Below are 24,866 nucleotides of genomic sequence, written 5' to 3' on the forward strand. Positions count from 1 at the left end.
TCTGGTGCTCTCCAGGGAAGTACACAGAGGGCATTGCCCATTGTTTTTCCTTGCTGGATTTTGTTGAAAGCTGAAGCCTGTCCTTAACTATATTATTAATTTTTTGTTAGAGCACAAAAGTTTGAATTTGAGTGACCACTCTCAGGCCACATAAATTCTAAATATAAACACTCATATTTAATAAGTAATTGAGCTTATTTAAGATGAAGTACTCCTACATCATTTAACACAATCAGCACGTCTGGTGTTTGTTTTAAACATTATTTTAATTAAACATCATGTTAATTGTTTTTTTGTTTTTTTCTTGGGGTGGGGGGGGGGGGGGGTGACAAAATACACAAAATAAGAAATATATTGCTAAATATTTCATTAAAAACACGCAACATATAACAATTTCTAACCGCACATTTTGGACCAAAAATCCTATGTTTTCACTGGCTTGATGAACAATCAATGGTCTCGTAGCTATATATATTTAAGAACTACATCGGGTGATTATATATCATGAAAATACTCACTTTTATTTTTAGATATAAACGAAATACGGCAAGTACCAAAAATGGCATTTAACTATGTCCAACGTAAACATGGATCGTCATTTCCGAGTCACATATCTGTACCTATAGCAGGTATATCGCGCTAGTGGTGTAGTGGTATCATGCAAGATTCCCATTCTTGCGACCCGGGTTCGATTCCCGGCTAGCGCACGCTGTTTTATCGTATCGCGATTTGTGAGGTATGGGATAATGATTTATCAATGATGACATTCCTCGGGACTTCAACGACATTTCATGAACCAATTGCTGGCAATATGCACAATCACAGTCTTTCCCTTAAAATCTTCAGCGGTACACATTGGTGGTGGGTGAGGTGAGTACCCACTCATCACTGTAAAGCACTTGGATAGTTTGGGAAAGTGCTAAATAAACACAATGATTTATTCATTCATTCATTGTATGGTGGCCTATATTTTTAAAATATAAAACATATATTTTCAAGTATGTTTAAATAACTCATTAGCTTTATTTGAAATCAGTTTTCACACTAATCAATAAATATTCCTCTTCTTTTCTCTTTTATTGTTATTGGTCATTAGCTTATTCAATTGGCATGACAGGGTGATGCCACAGCAAATGCATTACAAATGCACGTTTTAAACAGATGCTTAAATAGTAACATTTTGTGTATGTTAGCAACTTGGCTTAAAATCTATTGTTCAAATGCTATTATTTTCACGCATCTTGTGCTGCTCAAAAATATCAATCTAATGTACATATTAAATATAATGTAAATATACTCTGCTAATACATTTACACTTCTAGACGTCAAGCGTAATGTAATCACCATTACAAGTGTATACCATGACAAATGTATACTAGACAGACCAAACGTTTATTGAGGAAAGATTATTTATTTAATTAAAGTTATATGGTGACATCCTACTGGTTTCCAGACTTCTACAGTTCATATAATGCATCCACAAAATGAAAAGCGTATGATGTTCAACATACCCGTGATTGCAAATCGCATTGTCATTTAAGGCTGGGGTACCTTGACAAGAGGGTGACCACGGAAAGCTGTTGTTTCACGCCGGGAGTCTTCCCGTTTCCCATGTGGCACAGGTTAAGCTATCATACACTCCCATCAAATACAAATAAAAAGAGCGGCAAACAAAAAAAAGTGTCAGACATTAAAGATCTCGTTGACCAGACAAGTCACCCATGTCCTGAGAACAGTGTAAATCAGCTGAGTACCATAAACCGCTCAGTAATCCGTTCTTCTCATTACTCCACAAGTAGGGCAGAAAATCAGCAAACACTTTAATCTATGAAGGAATATCGAGAATGTTTAAGACCATAATATGGAGGGTACAAACAGAAAATATGGACAGACGTACATACTAACAGCCAACAAAGCTAGCCAACCTTACTAGCTACACATAAGACATTCACTTTTCACATTGGTAGGGGAAAAGCTCAGCTCTGAATGACGATAATTAACGTTATTTAGGTATAGACAAAGCAATTTGGTCCCACCGACTACTGCTAGGACTGCATAAACTAACATTAGTAATACATACCGGATAGACAAACTAATGGCAATTACAAAATACTTCAGTAAGAACAGTATGTCTTCATGGGTCATTTAATAAGTGATTTAAAAAAATTACATTGTGGTTTCCTGAAATCAAAAATAACCAAATCAGACATGAAAGAAAATATAAAGTCATGAGCATACACGTATTGCATTGAGTTGAGTACAAATTCCTCTGCCAAATAGTTACATGTTCATAGCTAGCAGCGCTACTTGATTAATGTGTTATAACATAGAATGCGGACTAGAATAAAAAAAAACTCCTTCATTTACCTCTTCCTTATTTCTCTCAGAGCAGTAAATCTGCACTTTTGTGTTCAGTACGTCACCGAACCCTACACTGCTCTACAGAAACCCATACGTTCTCTCAGTGCAGTAATATAGTGTATCGCTGAGTCAGTCAATCCACCCATTCCAAATTAATTCTCTCACAGTGCAGTAATGTATTGCAGTATTCAGTCAGACCGACACTGGATAATCTCTCTCCCAGTGTGGGGTTAATGTACTAGTCTACGGAGGATGAATAAGTAAGTCTACACTGGACTGGCCTAACGCCCGTCAGGCCTGCCCAGTGCCCGCCCAGTGCCCTCCAGCGCCCGCCCAGTGCCCACGGATCACACGTCTCCGTCCTCGATGCGTGCCAGCTGACTCTCCAGATGCTCTATCCTCTGCCCCTGAGCCAGAACCAGGGTCCTCAGGGCCTTCAGCTCAGCGAGCACCTCACACAGCTGCTCCTCCTGAGAGCAGAGGGAGAAACAGACACAGGGTCCAACCGTCATACAGAGCTCACCTACTCACGCCGTCCCCACCTCCCCCCGCCCCGCCACTCTCTCTCTCTCCCTCCCTCTCTCTCCCTCTCCATCCTCCCATCCCCACCTCCCTCCGCCCCCCCTCACCTCTCTCTTCTCCCTCCCTCTCCTCTCTCCTGCCCTCCCACTCGCTCCCTCTCCCCCTCCGGTCTGCCGTGCCGCTCTGCCATGGCGTCTGTCCCTCTCCCCTCCGGCTGCTGGGCGGTGCCGTGGCGATTCCGTCCGGGTGGCGTGGCGGGTGGCGGTGGTCCCCTCCGCTGGGAGCTGGGGGTGAAGCCCCGGGACGGGTGCTTCGGGCGGTTCCTCAGGGTGTCTCTTTGTTTGGAGGGGGGCGCCGTGTAACCCCCGCTCAGGGACACCAGCACAGGGGGGGCGTCCCGTCCGGCTATCCAGTCCTCCGCAAGGAGAGAAGGCTCCAGGCCAGCGGTGTCCGGGTACAGATCCCCCTGGAACAGATCCGACTGAGAGAGAGAGTGGGAGAGGGGGACGGAGAGACAAAGAGAGAGAGAGAGAGAGGGAGAGAGAGAGAGAGAGAAAGAGAGAGAGCATGTAAGAGACTATTTAAACAGGAAACGAAACATGCTTGGTCTTACCAATTAAACAATGTAATACAGACAGAAGAAGAATGTCTTTGTTTCTAATTACCTTCCTAGGCACTGTCATAGAGATGGGCTCCACCTTCCTCTCGTGTAGCTTGTAGAACCTGAGAGACAGGGAGGAAGACAGAGAAAGAGAGAAACAGGAAGGAAGAGAGAGATGAATGGGGTGAAAGAGAGAGAACGAGGCAGGATGGGCTTGAAGCACTGGCACAATCCAGCATCACAAAAAAAAAGGAAAAAAAAAAACATATGATGGAATTCACAAGCAAAAAAGATGGAGCACCTGGCGATCTCGCACTTGTTGACGTCCACGCCCCTCTTGCTGAGAAAGCCGGCCCCCCTCTGGGGCTCCTTGCTGCTGTGCAGGCTGAGGAAGTGAACATAGGGGGGCTCCTCGGTCACCTCAAAGTACCGGATCGTGCAGTCCCCCTAACAGAGGCCAGGAGTAAGGGACAGAGTCATTTAGACCTCATAATGTTCAAGTTTATCATTCACTCAGTCTTCCAAATATTTTTATATATTCCTTCCATATAATATTCTAATTTGCAAAACCCTGGACAGATACATTCAGAAATCATTACTGTCCATCGCTGACCCATGACTTCAAATGCATCTACTACCGGGTCACACAAGACCACGGGCCAATCGGTGATCAGGTAACCTGCCGGCATCAGAGAAAAGGTCAGAAGCTGAAAGGGGGCATACCTTTCCACACAGGTAGACCATGTTGGTGTCGGGGTCGTAAAACGGCAGGAGAACCCCATTGCTGGTGTCCATTTCCTGAACTGCCATTGGCTCGGAGAGGTCTTGCTACACAGAGAGAGTGTTCACGCATTACAGCACTGATTTACAATGCATACACAGCACTGGGAGAAGACAAACACTGCAGGACACAGCAAAAGCACCAGAGCCAGGCAAAATACATCCAAAATAACCTGTTTGTTGCCAGTAAAAATTTAAATGTAAGACATAAGTATGTAGAAGTAGATTAATTTCTTAAGAAGCTTAACGCTAGAAACAGCGGCTCACCCACTACGCTTCATGCTCATCCTTCCAGCATCCTCTTACCGTCTCCCCCCCCATCGCCCACAGCCTATCCTGCCATCATCGCCTCTGCATGCGGCTGAATCCAGTGGTGAGGATTTTGCCGTCGGACAGAAACACCGCTCTCATCGGCCTGGAGCCCTCGTGAGCCTTCTCCCTCACCTGGAAATGACATCACAACCACGCATCAGGCTGGCACCCAAACAGGACAGGAGAACCTCTAAATCTTTCATATGTTTGCCCAAACACATTACCTCTGCAAAATTTTAATCCAACACTTATCACATTTGAGATAGGAAATGGATTTCAGCGGAACTGATTTTTAATTTGTGAGTGGAGCGTGACAACGAGGTTTTCTGCGGTGACTAGTGCCCAGTTAATAAATGTGCAGAACATTCAACAAACAATTAAAATTTTACATGCTGAAGAGATTTGATACTGAAGTTGCATTACATGACATTACAGGCATTGTGTAAGTCCCTCTTACCCAGAGGGACTTACACAACTTTTTTTAAATATAGCATTTACATTGCACCCATTTATACAGCTGGATATATACTGAAGCAGTGCAGATTAAGCACCTTGCTCAAGGGTACACTGCCGCCCAAGCTGCAGCAGCAGTCATTTCTTGAAACTCGTAATTAATGAGGGATTGTCAAGGCAACTGAGAGACAGAAACAGGCAGGGGGAACACGCGGGCGATAAGGCTGGCTGATCCGAACAGGTTAACCTTTAACACGGTTCCTCTTCGGGGGTCGATGACGCGTAGCGCCTTGTCCTTGCACACGGTACAGATGGCACTGCCCTCCCGGTTCCAGCTCACGCCGTATATCAGGTCGGGGTGGGCATCGTCCAGCCGGTACACCAGCTCGCCCGTGCCCACGTCCCAAATGCACAGCAGGTTATCACAACCTGGAAGAAAAACCACACGCAAAACAAGATGAGCACTTCTTGCAGTCAAAACTCAGTAATCACAAATGAGCTATCAATGACACAACAATATGAATGCGTGTTTGCTTTTCTTTTTAAAAGTAGGATTAAATTGTAATACTTTTCTGGATCTTTTTTTAGGGCCAGGGGTTGGAAAATAGCCATTGGCTATAAACATTTAATGCAGTGCATCACAGATGCTTGTTTCTCCACATTCAATTCATACCTTCTACAGTATGAAGTCCCTAACAAAGAAACCAATTAAATGACACGTGATTCACATTCAACATATTCCATTCTGTTAATTCTACATTCCACCCACATAACTGCCACCTCAAGTTTACACAATAGACTGTACTGCCTCTTATTTTCATGTTTTGCATCATTTTTATGAACATCACACGGGGGGGGGGGTGACATTATGAACAGGGTGGGTAGATAGACAGACAGAATTGAGACACACTGACTGACAAACAGACAGAAACAGACAGACAGACTGAGAAACACAGCCAGCCTGACAGACAGACAGCCTGAATGACAGACAGACACTGGGAGAGAAAGGTCGGCACACAGACGTGTTACCTGCACTCAGCAGGATGTTGAGAGCGGTCGGGTGCCAGGCCAGGATTCCTACCCTCTTACTGTGCTCCTCTAACGTCACAGCTGCCTCTGTCATTGGGCTGCTGAGTCCCTCATCCGGGATCTGCCAGACCTGGGACACACAAAACAACACTGCTAAAATGCACACAAAACACAGCTGCTGAAATGCACGCAAAACAGAACATCTGAAATGGATGCAAAACAGCGCCTTTGAAATGCACACAAAACAGCACCTCTGAAATGCACGCGATAATAGCACTGCCAAATTGCACAACACAATTCTGTAATAAGTGCAGAACCGTTCTGTTTGCAAAACAGCACCCTATAGTCGTGAACAAAAAAGGGGGCTTCGAAGCAAAGCAACGCCTGGCGGTTTTTTCGCCAAACTTCTTCAGTGACGTCAGGCGTGGCGTTGTGAGACGTCCGAGATTTACTCTTCACATCCTCCTATTTGAGGCTGTTCTAGGCGCAGAGATGCAGACAGACACAACGCCGTCCTTCCTCTGGCTCACCTTCACGGCACAGTCCTCCGACGCGCTGGCAATCACGTTGTCGTCATGGGGACACCACTGTATGTCCAGAACGGGGGCTGCATGTCCGCACACCGAGGGAGTGGTCTGGTCTACACGCCCGCTCTGCGAGGCATTGAGGAGAACATCAAGGGCTGAATTGGGGTCAGTTAGGAGCCAACTAAGTACATCTTGTAGTCAGAAAAAATTTTTACGGAAAATTTAAGTGCCATTCATGTATTAATGTCGCCATGATTTGCTGCACAGGCATAGCAAAAGCAGACATAGCTTGATGCTAACAAGTTATCCTTGAATTGCTGCTAACAGTGAGTCTACTGTTGCTGTAAATAAAGAAACCGCCGTCCCAATTATCCTATTTAAATATATTAGGGCGCCAGCTCTAAATTAGCCATGACTAAATGGCACAGGCGTACGCCCACGGGGACAGCCGCAACACAGACCTTGCTGAGCGGCAGGACGAGGAAGGAACCCCCTCCACCAGCCTCCACGATGACGGCTATAAACTTGGGGTTTGGGGCGCACAGGGGCCCCTCCCAAGTCACCCGGGTGACTCTGACATCATCGAGACAGTGCTCCGCCTTCCAGGCCTGGGCGAACACGTGCCTGAACTTGCTCTGTCTGACCACGCCCCTCCTGAAGGACATGTCTGAAAGAGACTGAGGGTTCAAAAGGTCACACATAAAACTACTTCAAGACCAGTTAAATGATTGTTTGACATGTAAACAACACTGATGGCTAATCTTATCTTTTACTACAAAGAACATCCTTATTCCACTGAGGTACCCTCTATACATGAGGGAAAGATGGTCAGGCAAAAGTAAAATGGGTAAATACGTAATTTTTCCTGCTTGCTAATGTGCCTGCTACAATGCGCAGCAGCCCATGTAGCCCAACTACTATTTGAAACGGACGAATCCTCAATCCAATCACTGATATTACTGGAGAATCCGCACTGTCTCTAATAAACTAACGTCAAAAACATGGTTTTACAGACCACTGCTACGCAGATTAGTTGATTTAAAAAAATAGGCTATTCATTCATAAAACACGATGGATTAAGGAGCATCAAAAATAATCCAAAACCATCACAGCATCTGCACAACAATAATCGGTTTTAACGAGACCTAACAGTATCACTGCGCCGGTGAGAGGTGGTAGCTACAGAGCGGCCCTTAAATTCCAAATACGTAACTCCAATGAATTTAGGCAGAGCCAGGCTATTCAAACACTGAGACCAGGACAATTCATTATCAAAAAATATGTAAAGCACTGAAGAAAAATAAATAAACCAGTAAAAAATAAAAGAAAAAAGGAATCATGCATGCCGTGTGAATCTATTATTGGCAGCTACAATAAAGTTCTAAAATCTTTCAACAGCATCATGGCACCGGCCTGAAGAACAGCGGGAAGGTATAGCCTACATTCACTTACGGATGAGTTGGGGGAGGGTCTGTTGTTTATTCTACTCAAAGAAGGGGGAAGGGGTCCCAACTAAACTGATATACGAAAGGTGAGGAGTATGATAATTCCACCGTAGTTAACTCCACACCACCCGGACAAAACAACACAAACGTCTAATGCGCAAAGGTTAGATTACGGGGTTAAGAATATTTGCATAAGAAAATTCATGTGACTAAAACAGACAGTGAACTGGGTGAAACGCGTATAAACGAAAACAATAGCTACTGGGGAAACAATAAAAACTTATAGTTCATAGAAAAATAACAGCACAACACCGAATTAAATAGTACGACACTTTGACGGTTAGTTCGGACAAAATGCAGCGAACTATCGATAGCTATCATTGGCTCGCTAAACAGTTACAGCTAGCCAGTACAATGAACCATTTCACGATGCTAACAGTAGACTAAAATGGCAATAAATTATTATAATGATCAAGGTCTACAATAAGTGCTAATATTAATTGATAAAATAATTAGCCAATTACTGTACCTTGGTTGCAAGCAGTGCGGTTAATGGGAAACAGAAGGGTCGACAGCACGACTAGAAGGCTAAACCAGTCGAAACAAAACAAGGAGAGCCAATAAATAATCCGCAGCCAGTGGAAACTTAATCCTTTTCTTTCCTGCGTCGGACTCAACGGAGCAGCAAAATACAGCAAGCAGGCTCCTGCCAACTAGCTACAGTAACCAAGTACAGGTGGAATCGGCAACGGAAGAGGAAATTGGATTGTAGTCAAAAATATGTAAAAGGAAGTTGGTAGGAATGTTTAGCGAGTTAGCTGGTCTAGCTAAATAACAAGAGTAGGGCTGAACAAGATTTGTGAATTTAGATTAAGATGAAAATGACAAGTGAATGATGGAAACGGAACTACAAAGCAAGGGAAAGATACTGGCTGTTGATGCTTCCCTTTTCTCTCCGTATTGGAATGACAACAGTGGAAAAGTGGTTGAAATCAACACTTCCGCTCCTGACAGGATACAGTAACAATCAACAAGCGATGTAACATGTAGACTAGGGCTGTGCGTTTTTCATCCTGAGCTCAGCGTCTCAATATATGATTGGCTAGTGTTTTTGAATGTGTCGAACAATTGGCTGCGCAAATGTGCGCTTGATTTTCCGAGGAAATAAACCTCACGCGGTGAGTGTTTCATCCATGGATGATACAGGGCGGTGTTTTAACCGAGGAGGAGTACCTATGTTTTTTCCATAGCGTAGATATTATGCATTGTTTTTTATTGTGATCTGTAAAAGTACACCCAACCCTCTGTTTGCACTGGCAGTATCATGCTGGGCAACTGATGCTGCCTATAGATCCACTGACCATTTCCTCTTGATTTCCTGTAACACATTACCAGGTTTGGGTTGGCCAGGAATAAACATTGGTTGTGAAATGTTTCTATTTACCAGCATCCCCTTCTTTTAAAAATAAGCCTCACGTAACAGGACATTTGTAAGCTTTAGGGATAAATATTTTATTTTTAACTTATTTATTTGTTGCTTTTTGAATGCATGTTTGTTTGTTTTTCTACACACTGCAGTGTATTTGGTCCCCCACACAGTATAAGCTTCTGCCTTTGTAAAATGGAGAATTGGGACAGAGAGGCCTCCTAGTTGGAGCTGTATGCAGTATCTGAACTGGCTAGATCTCAAAGCATCCTTCTACAGGATATCCTCTGAACTGGTCTTCACACATTCTGTGTCAGCTTTGCTTAGCTCAGCAAATCTTATGCTGTGCAGGGGGACCCAGTATGACAGACAGCAGTGTGTAGAAATGCAAAAATGCACTTAAAAGGAAAAAAAAAATCAGTTAAAAATAAAATAATTATCCCTAAGGCTTACAAAGGCCCTGTTCATAAGGTTACATTCACATATTCTAATCAAGATTCTAATCAGATTCAGAATAAACCCAAGCAGTAGTAACCAACACTGTTCCTGGACATAATCCTTCTGTAGGTTTTCATCAACCACAATTTGGCACACCGGATCCGGATACTTAGCAGCTCAACGAGACTATATATGGTCACTTTCCATGAGTATCAACAGGTGGCTCCGTGGCGCAATGGATAGCGCATTGGACTTCTAGTCAAGCACTTGAGATGTGATTCAAAGGTTGTGGGTTCGAGTCCCACCGGAGTCGCTTTTTATCCCGACCAAATCTCCCGAAACGTTCAAATACAGCGAATGATTGCAATGTCTGACTGGTTATAGTTTTCGAAATGCGACGATTTTAACCTGTTACAGAGCATGCAGATTTAAACGAATGAACCACTGCATGGAGAACAGTGGGTTAAATATAGTTTACAGATTAATGCATGTCTATAAAAATATAGGCCTTGAAAAATTCCTTTAGGCCCAATGAGGTCCATTATGGTGTTTGATGACTTACACGAAAGAGCCGTTGAAATGTGAATGTAAACAGTGCTCTTATTATTAATTTCCCTGTTTTTTCTAGTCGGCCTATGTGGCACAAAAAACGTTGTTAATCGAACAAAAAAACAAACAAAAAACTAAGAGATACCCTTCGTTAAATAGCATATTTTATATATTTACGAAACAGATTCGAATCAGAGGGTACTCGAGTCAAATCAATACCACAGACTGTAAAACGAACACGGTGTATGTAGTCTAGCCGGTCTCTTCCAAGATGAACGAACGGACACAGTTGAAACGTCTTATTCACTTCCGTGTTGCCTTTTGAAGAAAAAAAATCAGCAAGTTATGATGTAGCTGACACCTGGCGAGACAAAGTTACACGTCAGGCTTTTTATTAGTCGCTAGCTAACATTATAGTGTTGAAGAACATACTGTTGATACTGATGGTTTACAATCATGTAACTAGCAAAGCGGTGTGGTACTAACTACATAGTTAAGTTATTAGTCATCAGTTAATGTTGTACTGGAGCTGAAATTTGAGGAGCCGTGTATGTGTTGTGTCCTGATCACACGGGGGAGATAACCTAAACGACAAGGTAAACTATTATGATAAGTGTCTAACATTTGATAACTAGACTAAAAATTTAACCATGTCAATTTGTACTATGCTATTTAAATGTCTGCAACTGCCCTTAAACCAGGAAAACCTGCTGAAAACCTGCCGCTCGTATTTCATACCATTAGCAGTGCCCGTTTAACTTGCTCGATTTGTGTATACTGTTCAAGGATATTCACGTAGTTTTGCCTCTTGTAACTACCTAGCTTCGTAAATTGTTATCTCATAACAGTGTTTATCAAGTGTGCAGACAATTGGTGTCATTGTGGTAGTTAACCTGGGTACAGCAGATTTGACTCCAGCACCAGGCTCCGGTGAATATGTGTAGGCAGAAGGTTAGCTGGATAACTCTCTTGCTAGCTGTTACTTCCTGACTGACTATTCGCATGATTTAGCGTTAAGACGACTAAATTATCAATTTGGCCAATGTTGGCCATATGAAATATGTAGCCCTGGCTAGATTTAGCTTGCTAGTCCGGGAATTCAACCGAAGTTAGCATGTAATATGAACAGATAACGTTAGCTAACGTTAGTTGGTGAGTGATCAGTTTGGTAGCTTGTGGTCACTTGTTTGTGCTTAACTTTGATGTAAAGGATCCTTAGTTACCTGGTTATCAGGCTTGCATGTGTGTCATTTCTTGATGATTTATTAACTAGTTAATTGCTACTTGTCTTTTAAGCGTTTGAAGATTTTTGCTATGTTTGTCTTTGTCTATATACACACATTTACAAAGTGAGTGAGTCACGGAACTCGAACATTAAAAACACGTCAAATATGTAATATTAAAATAAAATTAGCTAATTAAAGTTTATTTATAACAGAAAGTTATACCTTGTGTAACTGAAGGTTTAACCAAGTTAAGGCGTAATAAATTAAAAAGTTTGAGAATCTTGGGAATTCTCTCCCTTTAAATCTCTCAATAAAAACTGAAAGCACTGTCATTTTCGTGGTAGGCATGCTCGAAGGCTTAGTGTGTGTACATTCATTTTGAACCTGTGCTTAATTGTTAGGGTTGTTATTGAAATGGTTGTAATGAAATATAGATCAGTTTCCTTGCTTAAAAATTAGGAATGTAACAGAGTTTTCCCCCAGAACATTTTACAACTCAGAAAACATTTTACAAACTTTATTTGTCATATTCACATTTAAAATTAACTTTTGATTGTGACCACGATCTTAAATCCTCCTGAAGTGTCGACTTTCCTTACTTTGTCGTTGAGCTTTCAAGGAATGATCACTCTTTGACTAAAGTTGAGTTTTAAGTAAAAATTTAGTCTGCATCCTACAGGGAATTTACTTTTATCACATTCTAACGTGTTTATTTTTAGAGCACAGGCATCGTTGGTGTCACCGTGACTGTCGTGATGTCTGAGGCCAAGGCTCCCACTCCAGCAGGAGACACGTACAAAGGGTGGCTTTTCAAGTGGACAAATTACATCAAAGGTTACCAGCGACGGTGGTTTGTCTTGGGCAATGGCTTGCTGTCTTATTACAGGTACATATCGTAATGATATTACTGTAGTCTTAATGAATGAAACCCGAATTAATGCGGTCACAATAAGCTATAGGTATGAAAGTGCTCTAAAGTGGTGATGGCAGGTGCAGTTGGGGGTCATTATAATTATTATTAAATGGCTGCCTATATAGAATGTCTGGTAATATTGTATGAACTTGCCTATTATTTAACAGCATTGAACTTTCTTCATATGTATGCATGCTTGCTGTTCTTTTCCTGGCTTGTGTCGATGGCTTTATTTTCACTTGTTCCTAATATTGTGTAAGGTGCTTAACCTGGATACTGTACCTTCAGGCAAACTCTTTTGTGAAAGGTTTTCCAATGTGCGCATTAGTGAATAATTTATTGCCCCAAAAGGACATTGAGAATGAAACAATAAGATAAAACAAACACAGTAAGCTGCATTCCTTGTGCTTGAGGGCTTGTGCATTAGTTTGCTTGCCATTAAAGTCTTGACCGATGTCCTGTGCAGCATTTTTCTTGCTGACACCAGTTTCGCAAAGCAAGTACTTTATTGGATCATTAGAAAAGGGCTACTGAAATAAGAAACACTTTTTTTTTTCTTTCACTTTTTTAAAAACCCTATTTTTATTTCTTTCTGATACACAAAAGGTTTGTGTTCAAGGATATATATCACCTTACAATTTTGGTGCAAGGCATATCCATTATCTGGGGTCACATTTTGAGCTTTTTAAAGGATTAGGAGAGACATGAGTCTCTGCCAAGCTCCTGGGAAATCTTGCGGTCCTAGTTGAATACTTTACTGAGAAAATTTATGGGAGAATGATCATACAAACAATTAATTCTGGTTCAGCATATCATCTGTCTGTACCATGTATGTAGAAACATAATTGAAACCTGGGAAAATTAGGGTGATTTGTGTCTACTTAACAGACTTAACAAATTACTTTGTATGTGGAACTCATTTGGGGGTGTTTTTTTTGTTTCAGTGGATTAATCTGATAATAATAGCTTAGATGGGGAGAAATGTTGTTGGGCTGCCTGTCAGCTGACTGAAAGTAATGAGAGAGGGAAAGGAAGTGATGTAATGTAGGTTTAAGGAGTGGTTCTCTGAATATGTGGTGAGACAAAGTGGAAAAGTGATATAGAATTCCTGATTGCTTATGACCTGCCAGGCCTCAGAAACTAAGAAACCTGGACTAAAAAAATCTACTGTCAGTTTGTTCAGTGCAAGCTGTCTGGTAGCTTGTAGCCAGTTGGAAATGTGAGCTGTTTTCAGATATGACGCTAACTCTGACTGCAGAGGGGAGCAGCCCTGTTTAGCTATTCAATGCAATGTCAATTATTAATGCTTGGCTTTACTTTCACTCTCTGTTTGCTTGGGAGGGACTGCAGGGCGAAAGTGGTTGAACTGCCTTGTTGGGGTGGAACAGTGTCAACAGCGGGATGGGTATCGCGAAATGGGTTTGTCTTACACGGGACGCTTCATTAGCTGTCCCGCGACGCCCAGACTGTTTTGGCTGCGCTGACCACAACGGGACGCCAAAATCGCGGCGCCGATTAGATCCCATCAGACCGAATCGCTTTGTTCCCGGTGTAAACAATTTCAAGTCCAATTTACCGCCTACTTCAGATTCTGCTACTATTTTGGCGGGGGATGGTGTTGTTTTTGTCAAAGCAACTGTACAAGTGAGAACGTGGTGAGAACAAAATAAATAAAACCAAGAATGGGTCATGACTGTACATTTGAAAAAACACAGAATTGTTCTGATGTGACTAGAAATGTACGACACAATTCAGCTTGTTAAACGGGCAGCCCTGTATAGCGCAGTGACGTGCGGAAAGGCCGCAGTGTAAGACGACGTGCAAGCGCGTCGCGTTTTAATGTTGTGCCCACTGCAGCGCTGTGATGCCCGAGTGTCTCTCCTCTCAGGTCGCAGGCGGAGATGGCGCACACGTGCCGCGGCACCATCAACCTGGCCACGGCCCACATCGTGGTGGAGGACTCGTGCAACTTCGTGGTCTCCAACGGCGGCGCCCAGACGTACCACCTGAAGGCCGCCTCGGAGGTGGAGCGGCAGAGCTGGATCACGGCCCTGGAGCTGGCCAAGGCCAAGGCCATGCGCTTGCATACCGAGTCGGGTAAGGGCGAGGGAGGTTCGCTCGCTCGCTCGCTGAGCAATGGCAGAGGGCGCATCTCCCTTTAGCTCGCCCCAAAATCAAAATCTCTCAGCAATGAACACAAAAAAGTCTGAAACAAATGGGAAAGCTGGTTTGTACTGGTTTGATTGGTTGGTTTTTTTTTCTTCGCACGCGTCTTTGAAGACGTATGAGACAGTAATAAAGATAAATTGATCTTTCATTTTTAAAACCGTTTTGTGTCCATTTTCGCTGATTTCTGAGTGAGAGTAAATGGTGACCGGACTCGCTCTCTCTGCGCATCTCCGTTCCTGCAGACGATTCGGGAGACGACTACTCGACGTCCTCACCCACCCCGTTAGGATCAGGACTGGGTGCGCGCTGTCCGGAGGTTCAGTCCACACTGCGGACCCTGGGCAGCAAGGTGGAGGACCTGAGTACCTGCAATGACCTCATCGCCAAGCATGGCTCCGCCCTCCAGAGGTGTGGTTTCGAAATAATTTGAAAAAAAAAAAAAAAAACGGGCATTCCGGTTGAAAACCAGGCATCGGCCAACCCTAACTTGTGATCGCTCATTGTTTAGGTCCCTATCAGAGCTGGAAGGCTTGCGCCTCGGGACCGAGACCGGGGACAGGATTCGGCAGGTGACGGAGAGAGCGACGTTGTTTCGCATCACGTCCAACGCCATGATCAATGTGAGTGACGGGGACACTGTTTCGCCCAAATTTCTACAACTACGCACTTAACAGCAACGAAACGGACAAAATGTGGAGGGCATTGGGCACTGCTTTCGCAAAAAAACAGCGACTGCTTTTGAAGTGTTTGCGCCAAATTTCCCAAAAGAGCAAGCTTTGTCAGTCTGGACTTTGACGCTGTGGGCAGTTACACTTCACCCTGTGTGCTGTCAATAACTGACGTGTTCCAGAGTCGATGCCTGATTATACTGCCCGCCCACACGTTACATCAGTGGCTCAGCCACCCAGTGGACCTTTTAACAGTTTTTGAGAGATCCACTGTGGCCACTGTGGGATGGGCCTGTTGGTGACCCCTGACCCCTGACCCCTGCCCCCTGCCGCAGGCGTCCCGGGACTTCCTGGGCCTGGCGCAGGCCTACAGCAGGCGCTGGCAGAAGGCGCTGCAGGCGGAGCGCGAGCAGCGGGTTCGGCTGGAGGAGACGCTGGAGCAGCTGGCCAAGCAGCACAACAACCTGGAGAGGGCCTTCCGAGGAGCCACCGTGGTCGACTCGGCCGCCAGCAGCAAGGGTGAGAGAGATGCTGCCCCTCGGCCAGTCCCGCCTCGTCCCCTTACGCAGAGGGGCGGGCCCTTACCCAGCCTGAGCTGAGACCCAGTTAGACACAACTCTATCAGGTGCTTCCAGCGTAAGCTGACTCTTTCAAGGGGGGCTGTTGAGTGACGTAGTTCTTTTTTCGGTTTTGCCTGACGACCATTTCTTAGTGGCCTGTTTTTGTGGTCATTTTTAAGGCATGGATCTGAAACTCCTGTGTCTTTGGGGGTTTTTTTGTTTTTGGTATATTTCAGCACTTTAGTGTTTAAGTCAAGTTACAGATTGCCTAGTCAACACATCTCATTTGCTTGTATCCTAAATGGATGCTTTGTCAGTTTCAGAGTTAATAGTAATGTAGTCCTCCTCCCATAATCCCAGGCTCTTCTCCTGCCAAGGGGGACATCAGCGATGAAGATGAGAATGAGTTTTTTGACGCCGTGGAGAGCGCTCCGGAGTTCATCACTGTACCAGCTGACCCCAAGTACCAACAGTCAGTCACCCCCACGCCCCTTTTTCTCCCAGCAACCTCTCTGTTCGGTGTCGGATTTATGTTTGATTTATCATCTTTGACTTTAATACCAGATATTTAAATGATATTGGGCTCTAGCTGGAGCTTTGTTGACTGAAATGTCAATCAAAATGTCCTTTCTTCTTATAAGATGGGTCTGAACTGCTTGTTATAACACTGTGTTTGGTTCTTGAATAAATGACATATTACGTTAGCTTGCGGTTAATGCTTCTGCTTTCTCTGTGTATGTCTTAGGAGATCTGGCAGTAATGCAAGTGGTTTCAGCAGCGATATTGGAATGGATGACCAGTTGGTGAGTTTGCGTCTTCACATATGTACTCATATCTCTCTTTCTGTGAATGCGAACTTGTGTGTATTTGGGTAACTGTGTGTGTGTGTGTGAGAAGAGACTGGCTTGCAGGTCTTCAAGACCTTGTGGTTCACCTGGCCTTCTCCTCACCCGTGCCTGTGATTGGTTGTTCTTAGCTTGACGAGCAGCCGCCGGTGTTCAGTCTGGAGTCTCCGCAGCCTCAGGAGGCGGGGCCTGTGAGAAAGAGGCGGGCTCGCATACCCGACAAGCCAAACTACTCCCTCAACCTGTGGAGCATCATGAAGAACTGCATCGGCAAGGACTTGTCCAAGATCCCCATGCCCGTGAGTTCATCTTTCCCTCCTTCCTCCCTTGCACTTCCCCTCCTCTTCCTGTTCTTCCCCCATATCCTCCTCTCTGTTCAGCTTGTGAAATGTGTCAGTCGGACGGTGAGTACTTTTCACGTCCCCTCACTGCGCTCATGAGTCTAGTTCTTGTGCAGTCAGCAGGTTTCTGCAGCTTTAAAAGGGAAATGTAGAAAATCACGTGTTGTGTGAAGGTTTCATTTCCGTCACTGACTCTCTGAATTTATTTTAATCACTTCCTGAAAAGTGACCTGCAGCCTAAACCCCTACCCCGATGAGAGCGATTACCGAAGAGCAGTGCTGGATTATCATGTCTCCTTATCAATTCAGTTCAGTTAAATTCAGGTTTATTTGTGTAGTGCTTTTTACAGAGACATTGTTGCAAAGATGCTTTACACCGTGGAAAGCAGAAGAACATTTGGTTAAAAAAAAATAAAACCAGGCCTGAACCACCAAAATGCAAGCAATTGAGGATAAAAAAAGACTCCCCAATGGGAAGAAATCAGCTATACAGGGGTAGCCCAATCTCTGCTGGCTGGCCTGGTGTAATGGTTAAGACACAAGGTGTGGTAACTAATGAGGGATCTAACCGAGAACACAATAAAATGGGTCGGGCAGGTTAGAGTTAGAGGCGGTTAAATGAATAATTATCCGGTCTCTTTGCCTTCCTGTTCCAGCTCTACTGCTTATGCTAACGGTCCCTGTCTTGTCGCAGGTGAACTTCAACGAGCCCATCTCCATGCTGCAGCGCCTCTCCGAGGACCTGGAGTACTCGGAGCTCCTGGACCGGGCCGCCAAGTGCCAGAGCTCCCTGGAGCAGCTGTGCTACGTGGCGGCCTTCTCCGTGTCCTCCTACTCCACCACCGTGCTCCGCACGGGCAAGCCCTTCAACCCCCTGCTGGGGGAGACCTACGAGCTGGACCGGCTGCGGGAGGGCGGGTACCGGTCTCTGTGCGAGCAGGTGAGAGGGGCGGGGGGGCGGGGGGGGGGGGGGGCTGAGGAGGAGGAGGAGGAGAGGTGTGATTACCCGCACTGTGGTGGCCTCCCCCTTTGACCTAAATTTATACACAGTGAACACAGTTGAGCGTTCAGTGAGTGATATGCACAATACAGCAGAAAGCCAGGAACTTCATTTCTTGTTCCTCAGGTCAGCCACCACCCCCCCGCGGGAGCGCATCACGTGATCTCTGAGCGGGGCTGGACCCTGAGGCAGGAGATCGCCGTCACCAGCAAGTTCAGGGGCAAATACCTGTCTATCATGCCCCTAGGTGAGTGTGGAGAGGGGGTGGGGGGTCTGCAGTGCAGTGGGTTCAACCATGAACCATGAACCATGAACCATGAACCAGCAAGCGGTTGGATTATGGTTCTGCCATTGTGTCCCTGTGATTGTGTCTGGTGACTCTGGACCTTGCCGTTTCTGAATGTATTTGTGTGCCGTGCTGATAAATTGATCCTTTTTTGCTCCTGGGCGCGGTTAGCTGTACGTTTCTGTCCGTGCTCATATTCATCCCCCTGTTACGTCCCCACAGGTACAATTCACTGCATATTTGGGAAGAGTGACAATCACTACACCTGGAAAAAGGTCACGACCACTGTTCATAACATCATTGTGGGGAAGCTGTGGATCGACCAGGTGACAGATTTACTGAATTTCCATTGGTCTTTCTCGCTGTCAATCAGGGATAGCAGTGTCTGCAGGTTTTGGTCCTTTTCTTTCAGTTAGTTGGAATCCAGGTGTGTGGACTCCTTTAGGCAATCAGTGCCTTAAATATCTACATGCTGAACACAGCAAAAACCAACAGACACTGTGGCCCACAATGCACCACAGAATATAATTCCAACAATTATTTAAAAAAAATCTTTTGTTGTTATGACATCATCAGATTGTCGGCACGGGGCAGCGTGTAATTCTTTCCCCTCTCTGTACTCATCTGTCAGTCAGGAGAGATAGACATTGTCAATCACAAAACGGGAGATCGCTGCCAACTGAAGTTCGCCCCGTACAGCTACTTCTCCAGAGACGTGGCAAGGAAGGTAAGCGCATCGAGTCTCCGCCCCCGTGCGTTTGTGATTTCTACCTCACTCTACAGAACGCACGGGCCACAAGCACACCCTGACCCAGGAGTAAGCCGCTGTCTTTATCTTGTGGAGTGAAGCCAGCAGGTCTGGGTGTAAGTGCCACAGTGAAAGGACAAACTCATGACCTCCAGACACTCTTGGGCCTGAAGGAGTGACGTCAGACCAGCGGACCTTGACGCGGCCGTGAGGTTACGCAGATAGAGCGCCATGAAACCTCCAGTAAACGCCCAATCAGAGCTCAAAACCGGTGTGGTTGAAAGCACAGAAATATGTCTGGATCCCGTGTATTAATCCACACCCTGTAATGATATAGTTTGTTTGATTAACTCTAACTCTCACATAACGAAGGCCTTTGAAGGCGTTGCTGCACAGGAATAAAACTACAAATCTGTAGCGGAGGGTGAAGCAACAGAGCTTTTCTGGTAGTAACGCTTGATTTCGTTTCGGCCTCTCCAGGTGACGGGCGTGGTGATGGATAAGGGCGGGACGGCCCACTACGTTCTGTCGGGGACGTGGGACGAGAAGATGGAGTGCTCGCGGGTCATGCAGAGCAGCCGCGGGGGGCTGGGCGGGCCGGGGGGGGGCTCGGAGAACGGCAAACAGAGGACCGTGTACCAGACGCTCCGCGCCCGAGAGCTCTGGAGGAGGAACCCGCTCCCGTGAGTTCGGCCCGGGTCGCGCTCGTCATTTCACACAACGCATCGAAGGTTTTTACAAAATCGACAATTTTAGTGATAACTGAAACAGGGTTAGTGATAACTGAAAGTTATACTGTTTGCTATTTTCAATGATTTCTTAAGTACCGGTGGGGTGGGACGGGGGGAATCTCAAATCTGGTGGCCACATTCATATGATCTCATCACATTGGATTGTGATTAATCGTTATTAATCATAGCACATTGTTATTAATGTCACATCAAGTGGCGCTGCTCTCTGCCCGAGTGTGTGTGAGCGGTCTCCCGTTTCCCCCCCCGACAGGGAGGGGGCGGAGACCATGTACTACTTTTCGGCGCTGGCCCTGACCCTGAACGAGACGGAGGAGCGCGTGGCGCCCACGGACAGCCGCCTGCGGCCCGACCAGCGGCTGATGGAGGCGGGCCGCTGGGACGAGGCCAACGCCGAGAAGCAGCGGCTGGAGGACAAGCAGCGCGGCGTGCGGCGGGAGCGGGAGCGGGAGGCCGCCCAAGCCGCCCCCGACCCCCCCGAGGACGGTGAGGGGAGGGGCCGCCACGGGGGCTCCGCCTGCGGGCCGTGGGAGGAGGTGGAGACGGAAGGGGGTGGGGCCTGGGTGGAGTCAAAATTCACAGAGAATGTTCTGGCCATTGTTCGCGACGTGAATTCGATTTCAGTTCCCTTTCTTTTTGTGCGTGTGTGTCTGTGTGTAGGTGTGTGTGTCTGTCTGTGTGTGTGTGTGTAGGGGTTAGATGTGGAACTGAAATTCCAGCTTTTTGTATCCCTGCTGAAATTTTCAGCTTAAACCAGCCTAAGCACTGTCATGAAATTGGTGCGTCGGTGTGCTTTTGGTTTCCGTGGTGTTAACTCTCTTCTCTCATCCCTTGCAAGCTTTCACTGAGGACTCCATTACTGACTTGTCTCTGAAAAGCAAGTACTCCGCCCTTTCCTTTTACTCTCCCTTTCTCTTTCCCTCTCACTTGCGCTGTTATGCTCATTCATACAACATCACACACATGTGCATGGGTGCACAAACACACACGCACACATAGGCATACACACACAGACGCACGCAGGCATGCACACACACAAACACACGCACGCACAGGCATGCACACACACAAACACACACTCACACAAACGTGAGATCGAAAGTGCTCCATGTGTGGGATCCCTGATTTCTCCTGCTGATCCCTCCCTCCCTGAAAATTCATCTGGAAATCCCTTGCGGACAGTCGGCCCATCCACGGCCGGGACTTTAGTGTCGGCCGCTTTGACCTTCGAACTCCTCCGGCGGATTACAGTCCCGTAGTCGGCAGAACGTGAAAATCCGACAGTGCAGTAGAACCCTCTTTTAATTACTTTGCCGCCCTTTCGAATCTGTTCCTGCTGATCTCGTGGATCCTGCTTGACCCTGTGTTATAGGCCTCAGCTGTAATGAAAAGCCGTAGCATGTTTCTTCTAATGTGTCTCTCACTGGGGCTCTCCAAAGCATCCGGCCACAATACGCTGATGCTTTTCCATTCTGAGCAGCGTTGATGCCTTTCACTTAGCGTTGCAGTCTTCAGTAAGAGTAGTTGCATCTTATCTAAACTGTGCCTTGTTTCCAAAGTGAAGTGATTTTCAAACCCGCCACAGTTTTTTTGTATTTATTTATTTATTTTTGACCCATCCGTGTTGAAAGTGAGTACATAGTAATGACATTTTATTAATTTTCCATCAGGCACCGTCCAGGACAGCCACATACCGCTGTGGTTTGAGCGTACCAAGGACCCGGTCACCGGTGAAAGTGTGCACATCTACAAAGGGGGTTACTGGGAAGCTAAGGAGCGGGGCAGCTGGGACGGCTGCCCTGATCTATTTTGAGCTGATGGCCTCTGGATGAGACTGGGTCTGGACAGTTACCCTCCTACCCCCCCTCCCCCCCAAGGAGCTTTCTCTTTCCACTCTGGGACCCTGAAGAGGAGAAGCTGAACAAAATCCCCCCCCCCCCCAACAGCTGCTCAGCCCCCTCAGATGCCCCCTTTCCACCAACGCGAACGTAGTTCTGGTTCTAGGCTGGTGCTAGTGCCGGTTCGCAGTTGGTTCAACTTGCGAACCTTCTGAGAACCGGTTTGCTTTTCCACGCGTTAGAGAGCCACGTCATTACCTCACTGTATACGTCTGTATACGTCTCCGCTTTCCCAGCAACATCGTTACCTATTAAAATGTATGTCCTGTAAAAATACAGATAAACTGTCTAAATGTAAAAAACCAACTTCATATATTTACATTTAGTTATATTATTACAGCCTTATTTACTATATCAACTTTAAGACAAGCAACACGCTCAGAATTATCTCATCGCGACCCATTGAATCCAATGGCACAGACGTTGCTTCATAATTTCAAACGGCTTTCCTAACGGCTATTTTGCGTCCTGCGACTTGGGTTTCAACAGTGAATATGTACAATTCCTAGACATGCTGATAGCGACCACGCTTTCTCATATTTACCTCAAATACACAAGACAGGACACTTAAACACTATGCTAGCAAATTTATGTCAAGTTCCATTCATTTATATTGGGTGGTCGATACACGTCCCCTTAGCAACCTAAAGTACTGAAAAAAATAACCACCGGAGGATAACAAGGACATTTTTTCCTACATAACTAGGTACAGGTTGTTACCGATATTTCGCCTATTTCATATAGCCTATAGTTGCAAATCAGTTTACGTTTTCCTGTCTGTCAAACGAAGGTGGTCGATAATAGGTGCTCTCACTCTACCTGGCGGTCACAAAGTTTTAGTTGGTCTTGGTTGGTCACGATAATCCCGCCCCCAGCCCCTGACGTAAGTGGTTCTTGGTTCTAGACCAGCCAAGTGTTGGTGCCGCTTTGGAACCAGTTTTCCTGGCTGAGAACCAGTTCTTTTGCTGTCGAAAAGCGAAGAACTGGTTCAAGATTAGGCACCGGCTCCGAACCGGCCCTCGAAATACCTTGGTGGAAAAGGGGTAAGAGTGAGCTGGGGTCAGTGTGTCTGACGACACCATTTGCAAGTGATATGAGTTGCATTGTGGGTATGTTGTGCCTGGCATGTGATGCCTTGGTGCCATTGCAGCTCTGGAGTTGTTGCTGGCAGAAGGGCAGTATATAAGAGACAGAGCATTACATTACACTGCATTACAGGCATTTAGCACAACTTCTTACATAGCATTTGCATTGCGTCCATTTGTACAGCAGGATGTATACTGAAGCAATGCAGTTTAAGTACCTTGCCCAACGGTACAACGGCAGTGTCCTACCTGTGACCTTTAGGTTACAAGACCAGCACCCTTACCCATTAGAGAGCATTCGTGATCAGTCCATCAAAGAGAGGCTGAACGAACCGCTGCATAATTTGGAAGTTCTGCGAGTAAGTGGACGTTGCTTGCTTTATTGATGGGCCCCATTAATTAGAATTTCAAAATTTGCATAAATGCAGTGGAAACCGGTCGTGTAATGCACTGTATCGGTATCTGTCCAACAGGCTCAAGAAACTGATAAATTACGAACAGCATAATATCCCACCAACAGTCACAGGCCGATTGACAATAAGCTAGCACTTGTGTTGTGTGTCAGTATTGCAGTGTATACACGTGACCTTAATGAGTTGCCTCAGACTATAACAGTTGCCTCTTTGCATTTGCTACCTGGGCGGGTAGGGAGTTGGGAGGAGGTGGTGATCTTTGGTTAACAAAGGGGTCTCTGTCAGGGTGTCGGTGATCGCTTTAACCGGTTTTGCACACGGCCGCCTTCTACATGTGCCTGAATGTAGCTGAACGTTGTGTTCTCAAACGGAGGTCAGTTTGTCACTGAAGAAAGTGTGGACCGATGAAAGAAAGCTGCATTGTAGAATATTGCTAGATCTTTGTAGGTGTTTGAATATCCTGGGGCAACAGTGGGTCATGGGTTTGCATCCCCATGCTTTACTAGAAGGGGCTGTCAATAAAGGGGATTGATTCCGTTTATTTGGGTCTATGAATATACATACTGTCAGGGAATAATTAAAAAAAAATGTTAAGTTATGAAATGTTTGATTTTTTTGTTTGTTCCAAAAACACTTATTTTCAAGCGTACTTAAACATCAAGAATAGACCAAGAGACCAAGGCTGCTACTCTCAAACGAGTATTGAAAGTCAGGTTTGTCAGAATGTAATGGTAATAATGGAGTTGAAATATGAAGTTTAGGGTATCATTTGAAAATCAGAAGTGGTTGGTGTGGTTTCTATTTAATACAAAGGGAATGTTCTTTTTCTGCAAGGGAGACAATTGTATGTTTTAAAACGCCAATATATAAATTGATTTATTTTTGTTCCGCTTGTGCTAAAGTGTTTGCTGACTTCTATATAAAAAAAAAAAAAAAAAAAAAAAAAAATGATAATTGTATTGGTAAGACCTGAGTAATCCAGATCTGAGCAAGTTGGTTACTGGTTTCTACCAAATTGATTCAGTGGAAGGTACTGCGGTGTGTGAATTCTGAAAAAAAAAAAAAAAAAAAAAAAAAAGGAAATTAAAGGGGGGAAAGCACTGTTTGAAGTTTGTTACTTTTCATGGAGATTTGAGAAAATCAGCTGATTGTAATTTTTATTTTTAATAATAATGAAAGGGTCTGTCTTATCCAGAAATGACTACTGTGGGTGCGGTTTCATTTTGGTATTTGCTAATGAAACCCGATGTGTGCAAAAGTGATTTAGGAGTGCATCTGCCAATTGGGATGCATTAGCGTGCTAAATTTTTCAACTGCGAAAGGGGGGGTGGGAGAGAAAAAAAAAAAAAAAAAAAAAATCGGAGAAGCAGTTTCACACCTGATTCTGCTAATCAGCGTCTTTAGCAAAGACTTGTGGTTGATCAATAGAAGGCGTGTTACCGCTTGGTTGGAGCAAAAGCCTTTTCTGCTGTCGGACAAGTAAGGATTAAGAACGTGTAATTTTCTGAATCCAGCAGTTTTA

At 45.2% G+C, this 24,866-nt stretch overlaps 2 protein-coding genes and 2 non-coding genes across 7 annotated transcripts; 3 read left to right on the forward strand and 1 right to left on the reverse strand.

Annotated features, from left to right (window-relative positions):
- The first annotated feature begins 636 nt into the window (after nt 1-636).
- Nucleotides 637-707, forward strand: trnag-ccc (transfer RNA glycine (anticodon CCC)). Its single transcript has one exon. It is a non-coding gene; the product is annotated as a tRNA-Gly (tRNA).
- Nucleotides 708-1,391: 684 nt separating this feature from the next.
- Nucleotides 1,392-9,052, reverse strand: coro1b (coronin, actin binding protein, 1B). Its single transcript, XM_064342094.1, is given in 12 exon segments — nt 1,392-2,831; nt 2,991-3,053; nt 3,107-3,364; nt 3,549-3,606; nt 3,786-3,931; nt 4,208-4,312; nt 4,571-4,708; nt 5,277-5,458; nt 6,059-6,188; nt 6,589-6,711; nt 7,047-7,262; nt 8,560-9,052. Coding segments are annotated over 11 exon segments (1,530 nt in total). The 5' UTR covers nt 7,251-7,262; nt 8,560-9,052; the 3' UTR covers nt 1,392-2,708.
- A 1,063-nt stretch (nt 9,053-10,115) lies between these two features.
- On the forward strand, nt 10,116-10,207 carry trnar-ucu (transfer RNA arginine (anticodon UCU)). The gene is given in 2 exon segments: nt 10,116-10,152; nt 10,172-10,207. It is a non-coding gene; the product is annotated as a tRNA-Arg (tRNA).
- Nucleotides 10,208-10,715: 508 nt separating this feature from the next.
- On the forward strand, nt 10,716-24,500 carry LOC135259978 (oxysterol-binding protein 1-like). 4 transcript variants are annotated; one of them, XM_064344986.1, is made up of 17 exons: nt 10,716-11,039; nt 12,389-12,555; nt 14,471-14,679; nt 14,994-15,159; nt 15,260-15,371; nt 15,755-15,938; nt 16,340-16,451; nt 16,725-16,782; nt 16,956-17,123; nt 17,860-18,105; nt 18,292-18,412; nt 18,674-18,777; nt 19,083-19,178; nt 19,680-19,882; nt 20,202-20,434; nt 20,787-20,825; nt 21,619-24,500. In XM_064344986.1, the coding sequence occupies exons 2-17, from the start codon at nt 12,425-12,427 to the stop codon at nt 21,759-21,761; spliced, it is 2,325 nt and encodes a 774-aa protein (XP_064201056.1). In that variant the 5' UTR covers nt 10,716-11,039; nt 12,389-12,424; the 3' UTR covers nt 21,762-24,500. The 4 variants fall into 4 exon arrangements, with proteins under 4 accessions (XP_064201056.1, XP_064201054.1, XP_064201055.1 ...); XM_064344984.1 differs by lacking the exon at nt 10,716-11,039 and adding an exon at nt 11,230-11,394; XM_064344987.1 differs by lacking the exon at nt 10,716-11,039 and adding an exon at nt 11,496-11,595.
- Nucleotides 24,501-24,866: the final 366 nt, after the last annotated feature.

Source organism: Anguilla rostrata, chromosome 7 (assembly GCF_018555375.3).
Source record: "Anguilla rostrata isolate EN2019 chromosome 7, ASM1855537v3, whole genome shotgun sequence".
In the NCBI taxonomy this organism is placed as follows: Eukaryota; Metazoa; Chordata; class Actinopteri; order Anguilliformes; family Anguillidae; genus Anguilla; species Anguilla rostrata.

Bases quoted from the DNA above. Each gene is read 5' to 3' on its own strand.
- LOC135259978 (XM_064344984.1), top strand. The intron at 15,160-15,259 runs GTGTGGTTTCGA...CTCATTGTTTAG, and splicing joins CATGGCTCCGCCCTCCAGAG to GTCCCTATCAGAGCTGGAAG. The intron at 18,413-18,673 runs GTGAGTGTGGAG...ACGTCCCCACAG, and splicing joins CCTGTCTATCATGCCCCTAG to GTACAATTCACTGCATATTT.